This window comes from Notolepis coatsorum, assembly GCF_963971535.1.
Source record: "Notolepis coatsorum genome assembly, chromosome: 10".
NCBI classification, from domain to species: Eukaryota; Metazoa; Chordata; class Actinopteri; order Aulopiformes; family Paralepididae; genus Notolepis; species Notolepis coatsorum.
This window is the reverse complement of record NC_140174.1, coordinates 23,766,354-23,778,425: the sequence shown is the minus strand read 5'-3', so window position 1 is coordinate 23,778,425 and position 12,072 is coordinate 23,766,354. Positions and strand designations below refer to the sequence as shown.

The 12,072-nt window shown below is 39.4% G+C and overlaps 1 protein-coding gene across 1 annotated transcript in view; it reads left to right on the top strand.

The window, feature by feature from the left end:
• Window positions 1-5,976, top strand: part of LOC311235499 (liprin-alpha-3-like) — a 62,859-nt gene extending 56,883 nt beyond the window's left edge. The window contains exons 26-29 of the mRNA XM_084322967.1: window positions 1,189-1,364; window positions 2,396-2,464; window positions 3,800-3,962; window positions 5,907-5,976. Of these exons, the coding sequence (XP_084179093.1) occupies window positions 1,189-1,364; window positions 2,396-2,464; window positions 3,800-3,962; window positions 5,907-5,959 (461 nt within the window). The 3' untranslated portion in view covers window positions 5,960-5,976. The remainder of the gene's footprint in view (window positions 1-1,188; window positions 1,365-2,395; window positions 2,465-3,799; window positions 3,963-5,906) is intronic.
• Window positions 5,977-12,072: the final 6,096 nt, after the last annotated feature.

The window sequence follows — 12,072 nt, the reverse complement described above, 5'->3', positions numbered from 1 at the left end:
TTTTCATTCTTGCACAAGGAAGGATAATAATGATGATCTAGCGTTGATTTCAGGAAGATTCGATAATCAGGTGAAAAATTACGTGTTTAGTGTATTCCACTAAAGGGCTATTATTGCGTCTTTTCCTGGAATTACTCAGAATCACCAAAACTATATTCATATTCAAAACGGTATAAAAGGGAAATGTACAGATGAAAAAACAATCCGTTTTGTACATGTTGACTGGAAGCAACTCACTGATAATCGACGGGTGTATTAGACCCATACCTATAATCTAAGATATATTTTAAGCACTCGCAAATCTCGCAGTCCCCCCATTGATTAAAACGGTGGCGTTCTAGACCTATATCGCGCATTAAGCTCCGGCGCAGAATGAGTTAATCAGCTTATAAAAATCAGCTGATAAAAATCCTTGTAATGACTCTATGATTCAATTAAGGCACCTGCCTCCCGGAATGGCCTGCATTGACTTTGAAAAAAATAATTAAAAGGCAGAACAAGGCACTGCTGACAGCGATTCAGAGGGGGCTGGATTCAGAGGCGACTGGGTTCAGTGAGGGCTGGATTCAGAGGGGGCTGGGTTCAGTGAGGGCTGGATTCAGAGGTGGCTGGATTCAGAGGGGGGCTGGGTTCAGAGGGGGCTGGATTCAAAGGGGGCTGGATTCAAAGGGGGCTGGATTCAGAGGGGGCTGGATTCAGAGGGGGCTGGATTCAAAGGGGGCTGGATTCAAAGGGGGCTGGATTCAAAGGGGGCTGGATTCAGAGGGGGCTGGATTCAGAGGGGGCTGGATCCAGGCAAACGGGGACGTGACTTATCTGAGTCTGAAACGGAGCACAGAAACAACCAAAGCTTTAGAGGAAAATGTCCTGAGGGAAACGCAGCTACCGTAGATACTGCATCACATGATCCTGATGACCTGATCAACCTATACTTTTGCAACAAATAAAAAGACGCAATGTTGTGATGTTATAAATAATACAAAAACCTTTGGTCGGCACAATTCGTGGTTCTGTGGACATGTCCCTAGCGTCCCGAAACGTAGACGAAACGTGTACGAAACTACACCTATGCCTTTGCAGTTTTTGCAGACATACACGCTAAAGGTACAATTGTACACACGCATACACGTTTCTACCCGTGGTCTCACCGTTAACGACGCCCGGGCCGTCTCTTGTCCCCCGCTGCAGACGTTGTGGTATGGTCCAACGAGCGGGTGATGTGTTGGGTGCAGACCATCGGTCTGAAGGAGTTTGCAGACAACCTATCGGAGAGTGGGGTCCACGGGGCCCTCCTGGCACTAGACGACACCTTCGACTACACTGACCTGGCCCTCCTGCTCCAGATACCCAATCAGAACACACAGGTACCTCCCCTCTACCTACAGTACTACTACTACTACTACTATAGTCCTGTATACTGTCCATATGTTACTTTATGTTTATAGTGTACTATATGTTACTTTATGTTTATATTAGATCTTGTTTTTTTATATACACCGTGGGAAGGGGAAACGCAATTTCATCTCTCTGTATGTCTTGCACATTACGAGAGGTGACAATAAAGCTGACTTTGACTACTTCATACTATAGTCTACCCATCTACTCTGTATGATGGCATGTACAATAGTGCTGTATATACCATATATATACATTTATATTTACAGCATATATATATATATACATATCTGTTTGAATATACCTGCATATAATCCTTCTATATACCCACTTATACACCTGCATACAACCCATATAACTCTGTATGATAGCAAGTACAATCATTACCATGATTGTATATATAAATATATATATATCCACATCTGTCTGTACATACCTGCTCATAATCCGTGCAGATACTATATCTATATATGTACACATCTACAGTACCTACTCTTACTAGTTACGCTGCTGACCAGTATGACTACTACCATACTGTCTTTATACCTGTTTCATTGTACATATTAATATTACAACTCTGTACACACATTTACATCTGAATAGCACTACACTCAGTAATACTACTTCATATATTTTATACCCAGTTGAATCACCTGTACATTGTATACAGTACTACTATTGCACTTTACTGTTACATTTGCACTCTGTTTGGATGTCAAACTTATTTTCGTTGTACTGTATGATGATGATAAATTAGATCTAATCTAATCTAATCTAAAGGTAACATCTCCTCCCAGCCCACTCCCTGCGTGTGTCTCATACATACTCAAACGCATCGCACCTTTAGCTGTCCAGAATGGAGACACTCAACACCTTAATTTTCTTACATCAAGATCATCTGTATCTTAAAACGCCCCTTACTTATCTTAATTATGATTTTAAAACGCCCCTTACTTATCTTAATTATGATCTTAAAACGCTTTCACTCTACCTGTCTCAGGCGCGGCAGCTGCTGGAGAAGGAATACAATGCCCTCATCTCCATGGGAACAGAGAGGAGGCCAGATGAGGTAAGACAAAGCCGAGACAGTCTGTAGGATAAATCAATCATGATTATTACTCCCGAATAAAGGGCCACTAGCACCGTGGCTAATACCACTCCTTGTGACAATAGAGCCCTTTGATCCAACCTCTTCGCTTTCGCCTCCTGATACAAATGCATCACGAGAGGACAGTATTTCTCTGTGACAAAAAGGGAGACAGCGTTGTCTCTCCTCCTCGCTTGAAGATGGGTTTCCAGAGTCCCGACGATGTCGTCGACGGTGGCAAAACGTAATCCTGATCAGAATAAGACTCACCTTCACTTCATTCGTTAGGAGCGCCAGCCCGTGTAACAGGTCAAAGGGCCAAACTTACAGCCATGCCGATGTGGCAAAATGCCAGCCAGCCATCTTAGTTTGAAATCCCTTTTTTGTCAGGGGAGGTGCCATGTACTTGTTTTTAGCAAACCCTGTTATATTCTTTAGCGCTGCTGTTCAGAGCGGTTCAAGGAACAACTCAAATCAACTCACTTCAATGTGTAAATAAAGAAAGAAAACAGTGCAGCGGTGCAGTACATTAGGACAACATTTAGTTCACGTCTGGTTCATGTTATCCTGCATACAATGGACTAGAACATATAGCACCTCTGTCGAGTGCTGTTACCCGGAACTAGGTTAGAAACGATTATATAAGAGACATAGCCTAGTTTCTACTATCAGAAACAACCTATATATAACAATACTATTATATATTATGGCAGATTCTCTCAATTCTTTGTAAGACTTATTATGTGGATTTACTGCCATATGTGTAAAATAAATTGTATAAATTCGTATACATCAATGGTTCTCCCCCAAATAGACATAGACAATAGGGCAAGGACCCCCAGCAGGATTTTCTTCCAGAGACCCCCATCTGAGAAGACATTTGTTGTTCGATATGAATTATTCCACAATTCCATAACTGTCTATACTGCAGAGGAGTGAAACCTCTGATCAGAGTAGTCATTCTATGCATTGATTGATTGATTGATTGAAAACTTTATTAACAGATTGCAGAATGGGTACAATACAGTATGGCTCAATACAAACAACTGCTAAGAGGATGCAGACCAGAAAAATACTTTCGTCTTGTTTACATAAGGGTCCTCCATTTTCAATGCATCCAGACATTTATGACATACAAGACATACAAATATACAGTACTAGAAAAAGAGATTATAAAAGAATATACATCCGAGGGGGAAGAAACTCTCTCTCTCGAGGTCCCCTGGGAGGTCCCCAGACCCCACTTTGAGAACCACTGGTGTGCGTCGTTTCCATGCGTGTTTGTTTGTGGTGACACTCCTGTAACGCTCTTCACAGGACGGCACCAAGACGTTCACGCGTTCGCCGTCGTGGAGGAAGATGTTCCGTGAGAAGGACCTCAGGGGGGTGACCTCTGACTCGGCAGAAACGCTACCCGCCAACTTCCGTGCCTCCGCCATGTCCACCCCCTCTGTCACCCTGAGGAAGGTCCAGAGTGAAGGTGAGGAGGCCCCGCCCACTACGACTGTATTATGCAGAGAAACACCCAATCTCCTTTTGTCTTTTCAATCTTTCGATACAAAAAAGACAAACAGAAACAACAGAGACAAATCTATTCTAATAAATAGATAAATAAATAAAAGAAAAAATACAAAGAGAGAAAAAAACAAACAAACTAAATGAAAATAACACAAATAAACATTTAATTATCACAAAACAAAAAGGGGCATTTCACCATTCTGTTCTCTCTGTATTTGATTTTGGATTTTCTTCATCGCTGTCTACACAGGAAACATGATATTCATGTGGTTTCTCCCAGAAAACGTCCCATGAACATGTCTTTGTGTGCCTGTGGGAATCCTGCCTTTTGTCTTATCAGACAACACGGTCCCATTAGAAAACCTAAATTAAATACTAATCTCACAACTAGACCAAGCCTCCCACCCTGATACAAACAGCAATACTACTATATGATGAGAGAAAGTTAGGGTTAGTTTAAGGTAACAGTGTGGTTAAGGTTAGGGTTAGGGTTAAGGTTAGTTTAAGGTAACAGTGTGGTTGGTTAAGGTTATGGTTAGTTTAAGGTAACAGTGTGGTTAAGGTTAGGGTTAGGGTTGGTTTAAGGTAACAGTGTGGTTAGGGTTAGGGTTATGGTTATGGTTAGTATAAGGTAACAGTGTGGTTAGGGTTGGGGCGAGGCCAGTGGCGGCTGGTGAAAATTATATCAGTTTCAGTAACTAGAGCCCTCTATGGACCAGACGCCACTGGGCGAGGCTATCCTAAAAGGATCTCTCTAGTCTTGAGCAGCCCGATCTCACTTAGTATTGTGAATGAACCATCATCATAGTATTGCTGTGTTTGTATCAGGGTGTGTCTTGGTCTAGTGGTGAGAGCTGTGTTTGTATCAGGGTGTGTCTTGGTCTAGTGGTGAGAGCTGTGTTTGTATCAGGGTGTGTCTCTTGGTCTAGTGGTGAGAGCTGTGTTTGTATCAGGGTGTGTCTCTTGGTCTAGTGGTGAGAGCTGTGTTTGTATCAGGGTGTGTCTCTTGGTCTAGTGGTGAGAGCACTCACCCTCCACCCCTAGCATTGTTAGCTCAACTCCTGATCCTAAATATATTACGTGTACAATAGGTAAATATATTACGTGGCTACAACTTTTTCCTGTGGTTGAAGTACTTTATTTACCTTTATCAAGTGAGATTTTGATTTGATTTGATTTGAAGTCTTTATTTCGAACATGCAATGAATACAACAAACAATAACAAAAAAGAAAAAAGGAGATCAGGCTGTATTTGAATATTCACACAGTTGCAAATTAGTTATTTCCCCCAACTACTCTAACATATTGACATATACTGTATATATAATATATACAGTACATATATAATATATACACATATATAACGCTCTCATCCAAACCACCCGACAGTACCATTTAATTTGACTTAATTTGTTTTACCTTTCTTCTCGATCAAAGGCCGCCTTTCTGTCATCTTCTACAAGTTACCCAAAACAACTGTTTGGGCTTGGTGGGGGGGGGGGGGGGGGGTGGGGGGGGGTGCACCACTGTGAAAGAAGTGTGCGCTGCATTTACGCATGCGGCACAATAACTTTCCTACTAAATAATCTTCCTTGCCTATATTACTATACCTAGCTACTATACTAATATGTCTTTACCACTATGCACTCAAGAATGTAGCACCCGAGTTCAACACTGTTTGACGAACATTGTTACTCAGCTGAAAGAGTTGTACCCTTCCTGCTGACCTGTTGTACAGAACTTGTAAGTCGCTTTGGATAAAAGCGTTCAGCTAAATGACTAAATGTAAAATATCATGTAAAGGTAATAATCGTTTTATCTCGATTATCTTGAATCGGTGATCATGGGAAGACAAAATCGTAATTTAAATTTAAACTCCTCTCTCTCCTCTCTTTCTGTCCATCAGTGATCTCCGGTCCGAGGGGTGAGTCAGGGTCTGTGAGAACGTACTCCTGCTAAGAAGATAAGCACACCGGGTGAGAAAACGCCCCCCTCGTGGACGTGTGTTTGTCCCGGATTTTAACAAGAAAGTACTCTTGTAAAAGTACACAATACTCTGACTTACCATCTTTACATAATAACGTTTGATAATAACTCAATTGTGTTTTATTTCCTCTATAGAACCCCTGACCCCCCCCCCCCCTCCTTCCTAACCCAAGAAAAAGAAACCCATTTTTTAAGAAGAAAAAAAAAGAAGAAAAAAGAAAGAAAGAAGACGATCCACATCAAAGGGGACACTAGAACAGGTGACGACCGACGAGAGACTTGAACCGGACGTCTCAAAGAATCAAGAACAATGAGCGAATGATTTCCGAAAAGGTGATGAAATACGAGTGAGTGAATGTCTGTTTGTCTATCTATCTGTCTGCTCCCTTCTCTCTCTCTCTCTCTCTCTCTCTCTCCATCCCGGTCCACAGTCGTGGCATGAAGATGTTTGATGCTGTGTAGAAAGTGACTCCATCATATCCCCATCGTGAGATCATTTTCAGTTGTGAGTGTGAGATGGCAATATTGACACAATTCAAATGCCTTTTTAGTTTTTTCCTCCCTCTCCTTACTGGAAAATTGCATTCCCATTCGGATCAAAACAATGACCCCCCCCCACCCTTACCCACCGCCCCCTTTCCCCAGACAATGTCACTTTGACTTAGACTGGCCGAGAGGACATAATGTCTCTGAGGACTCTGACTAGCAATACCTAGTAAGATATCAGAGGGGGGAGGGGTGGCTTATGTGGAGAGATACAGCGATATGAGTATGGGGTGCACACGGGGGGGGGGGGGGGGGGGGGGTTGGGATGACATGTATGTTTCTTAAGCCATAACAGACGATATGAGATGCACAAAATGGGAATAAGATAGAAGACCGTGGGGAAATTTAGTGAAGTGCATTATGACAAAAATTCCTGTTCTAAACAACAACGACAAACAAACAAACAAAAAAAATGAAGTTAATCGTTTGTGTTTAATATGCATGCCAAAACAAGACCATTTTAGAGTGAAAGTCAATGATATCAATCATCTAATGGAAGCTTGGATAAGGAATTTGTAAAATGTGTGTATTTTATTTTTTATCATTTTTTTTACAACTGCTATTGTATGTATGTATGTATGTATGTATGTATGTATGTATGTATGTATGTATGTATGTATGTGTGTGTATGTATTGAAACATACGTTCATTTCATACTTAGTTAAGACCGACTGTAATTTCATTTTAGGTTGAAAAAGTAAATATGTTTTAAATTATGGACATTTAAGATATGCTACTTGTATGTGTACATTTTGGAAAAACAAATTGTGTTATGGTTTAAATTAATATTATTAATGGAGAGTAGTGATGATTATTGAATATAATATGATAACAATAATGATAATGATTGTAAAAGATGTAATTAAAAAAAGAAAAGATACCTGTAAAATGCTACTCTGTGAGTTTTATTTTGCAGTTTCCTTTTACAAATGTCACAGAGGGTCAGAGGGAAGAGAGACGTGTTTGCGTTGCATCTTAAGGTCATGGGTCAATGCTTAGAGTAGTATGTTCTGTTTCAAGGGTCCCAGTGTTGGGTTTCACCTAGTGGTGAAAAGTTGTCCACTCAACCCCATAATATGTGTTTAGAACTTTCAATGCCTCCTTATCACAGAGAGGCTTTTAAAAAAATCTGTTAGATAGAGATATTACACTGGAAAGTGTCGCAAACTCTTTTGGCAAACAGAGGTTCAGTGATGGAAAAAGTACACAGTTCCTTTTTGAAAGTAGGAATACCTAGATGAAATAGGACTCTGGTAAAGGTCCTTCATTTAAAATTCTTAGTCAGGGTAAAATGAAAATAAACGTGTTCTGAATATGTCACACCACAGACAAATGTGTTATTAACCACCCAGCCAAATTTGAATGTTTAAAAATGTTAACTATTATAAAAACCCAGCTCAAAAACAGCTCATCTGGCTGCTCAGACCATTTCTCAGGATTGTGGGGGCATTGTCAGATCATGCTTGATTGACAGCTCCCATTCAGCTCGAGTGCCATTTTATATTTCCATTCAAACACAAAACATATAAACTACCAAATCCATCAAGTTGGTAGACCTACTTGGTTAGAAAGCTTGACTAATTGACTAACTACTAACTAGTAAACTAGGTTAGACCACCCAAATCTGTGTTTTTGCACAAGGGAACTATGTAATCTCTTTGGATGAATATACATTGTCAGTCAAAAGCTTGAGGACACTTGCTGGAAGCTAGTTTTTTTATTTTGATAAATTACAATGTTTAACATAATGTAAATACTAGAAAATGAAAACGTGTTACAATAACAACAACCTACTGTAAGAGGTACTGAAAAGTATTGGAGTTCCATTCAATGGGTCTCATTCACCAACGGACTTAAGACAAAAGATTTGCTCTTAGCTAAGGGCAGGATTTAGGAGCGCTGAAGAGCAGTCGTACGTCGGACAGACTGGTGTGCGCCGTGTTCTTAAGGGATTTATTTGGGAGGAATCATGTTGATTGCGTTCACATCAACTCTACAGACATCCTTGGAATTAAATAATCATAATAATAAATACGACAATATTTGTATGATAAAAAATTACGTTTTACATTTAGTCATGCCTCAACGACGCATCGTGATGTCCGAAAATAAATACAAGCACTACACCAACACTGCAATGACAGTGGATATATAAATAAGAACTAAACCCAATCATGTGGATATAGCTATAGTGGAATAAACTGTATTAATACATTCCATATTTATACTGTCTTGCTGCACACTCGGCCACCTGCCTGGCGCACACATACACGCACACTGTATAGCCTACGTGCGTAATGAATTAACTGTAGGCTTATATTATTCTAATGACTTGTTTTATTAGAAGATCGCAGATACTGTATGCGCTGCATACAGTACACATCTTAACCTGTTAAAGGGGACATTCATTATAAATGGCTTTTTTCAGTGTTTAGCATTATTATATAGTTTAAGTTTAAGTTTATTTGGATCCCCATTAGCCACAGCAGTGCTGGGGCTATTCTTCCTGGGGTCCATAACACATAAAATACAGTTACAGATGTATACACTCACAACATTTACATGTCATACAGACAATTAAAACAACAATAAAAACCCTTATACACTCATAACATTTACATGACATACAGACCATTAATGAACTCTTGTGTAGAATCCATCACCTTTAGTATGGAAAAGAGCCGAGAATCCATTCACTTCCTAGATGTTAAACTAACTAAAATTAATAACCTAATTGCCACAACTATCTACAGAAAACCAACGGATAAAAATAATCTCCTACAGTTTTCTAGTCACCACCCAGTGCCTTTAAAGAAAAGCTTGCCTGTAAGTCAACTATACAGACTCAAACGTATCTGTAGCTCTCAGGAGGAGTTCCACTCCGAAAGTGAAAATATGTTGGGACGTTTTGATGAAAAGGGCTACCCAAAGCAGTGTCTTAACTCTGCCATGGCCACAGTAAACCAAATCGAAAGAAAAGAACTATTCCGAAAGAAAGAAAGAAACAGAACACCAAGCACCATTAATTATGTCCTTACTTATGATCCATTTAGTTACGTTATAAAGTCCACAGTCATGAAACACTGGCATATTCTATCATCGGATAGAACGTTAAATGATCGCTTCCAACACCCTCCACGTTTTACACATAAAAGAGCCACAAACCTGAAGGACCGCCTTGTCAGAGCGGACTCTTATTCAAAGCCAGAACCTTTTATTCATGGAAGCTTCCCATGTAGATCATGCACATCTTGCAGCCACATGATCAAAACAAACACATTTCACGACTCCCACACCGGGAAGGATTACAAGATCAGATCGCTAATAACATGTAATTCCACACACATAATTTACCTATTATTCTGCCCATGTAAAAAATACTATATTGGACAGACATCCCGCAAATTAAAAATCAGATTGAACGAACACAGAAGCAATATAAAGCGGACTGACATCAATTCCCCTGTGGCACGACATTTTAACGAAATGGATCATAAAACTAATGACCTCAAGTGCATAGGTCTAGAGATGGTTTTTCTTAATAGAAGAGGTGGCAACCATGAACAACTGCTTTTGCAACGAGAATGTGTATGGATTCATCGGCTCAAATCTATGTATCCAGTTGGGATGAATGAAGAGTTCAATTTGACTCCATTCCTCTAGCTATCATAAGTTATCTACTGTATAAACAAAAAACTAGTACACTGATTAATGAACGGTCTTACAACCTGATACCCCCAATGTACTGTTTTTTGTTCCATACAGAGTTGTAAATTAAATTATATATTGTATTGACATCGGCTCAAATCGATGTATTCCATCTGGGATGAATGAAGAGTCCAATTTTGGCTCCATTCCTATAGATGCTACCCTAAGTTATCTACTGTATGAGAGAGAAAAACTAGTACACTGTTTAATGAACGGTTTAACAACCTGATGCACTCCAATGTACTGCCTTTTTTTATTTCCATACAGGTCTGTAAATATTGTAATATGTATCAATTTGGTGTTTTCATATATTACCATCATACACATTTATGTGATATTGTGATATTGTGATATTATGTATTCTACTTGTCAATCTAGCCCTGCTACCAATCATGACGTCAACCTAGCCTGTTAACTGTTAACTGATTGCCGATTGTTCCCACCTGGTGTCAAGTACAGCCTACTTAAGTTATGTTTGTCACAGTTGTCATTTACACACTGATGAAGGCCGGATGGCCGAAAACGTTTTGTGTCCTTTGAAAATAAAAACCAACGATATTCAGAGTGCGGTCCCTACCTCCCTTTTTTTGCATAATTAATATTGGACTACGCACCTGTCTGAGCGCAGTGGTTACCCTTTTCTACCATACAGACCATTAAAACAACAATAAAAACCCTTCTACACTCACAACATTTACATGTCATACAGACAATTAAAACAACAATAAAAACCCTAATCAAATTCATAATACAATATAAAAATACAAAATTATACAATATTTTAACAATATATCCCTATCAGACACATGCCTTTTCATCCATATATACCTATCTATTTATCAGACACATACATTTTAATTTACGTACACACTATCTATTAGGGAATGTCAATTTCTTTGGTTGAAAATGTTGTTTTACCAAGATTTTGAAACGGCATTTACTATTCTCCTGCTTAACATGTCTGGGAAGAGAGTTCCATTCCTGCATACCACGGAACATGACAGTTCGCTTCATTGCATTCGACCTCACTTTTGGAAGTGTAAAACCTCGTGCAGAAGCATGTCTGGTGGAATGGTTGTGTCTGTCAAGACTTATTGATAAATTGTTATATAAAATTGAGGGGATCTTTGTAACAAAAATATTCCTAGTGAATACAAGGAGTGAGCAGAGTAATTTATGTTTGACAAGTAACCAAGTTAAACAACTGTGCATCGCTGCAACATTAGTTCTGTACTCACAGCGAAGCGCTATACGTGCTGCTTTGTTTTGTACCATTTGTACTTTTTTCAGTTTACTCATCGTTACATTCGACCATACTGCAGGACAATAGTCAAGATTTGACAAAACCAGAGCTTGAATGACCTGTTTGATAGAATTTAGTGGTAACAAATGAGCACATCTTTTAACAACAGAAATCCCTCTTCCCATTTTCACTACTATATTGTTTATATGGTGTGACCATGACAATTTACTGTCTAATGTTACCCCTAGGAGTTTAGTCTCCTGGACTTGATTAATTACCACATCACTTATCAAAAGTTTCAAGACTGGGTTCGTTCTTAGAGTATGGTTTGAACCGAAAATGATGCTACTTGTCTTTGATATGTTTAGAACTAGTTTGTTATTCTTTATCCATTACATCACTGATTGCAACTCTGCCTTTAGGACCGTATTTAATTCATTGGCTGTTGAGGCTGATGTGTAAATCGTTGAATCATCCGCATACATAGAAATATAGGACTTATTTAGGACAAGAGGCATGTCATTTGTAAATATGGTGTAGAGCAAAGGCCCAAGGCAACTTCCTTGGGGTACTCCACACCTTACCGTTT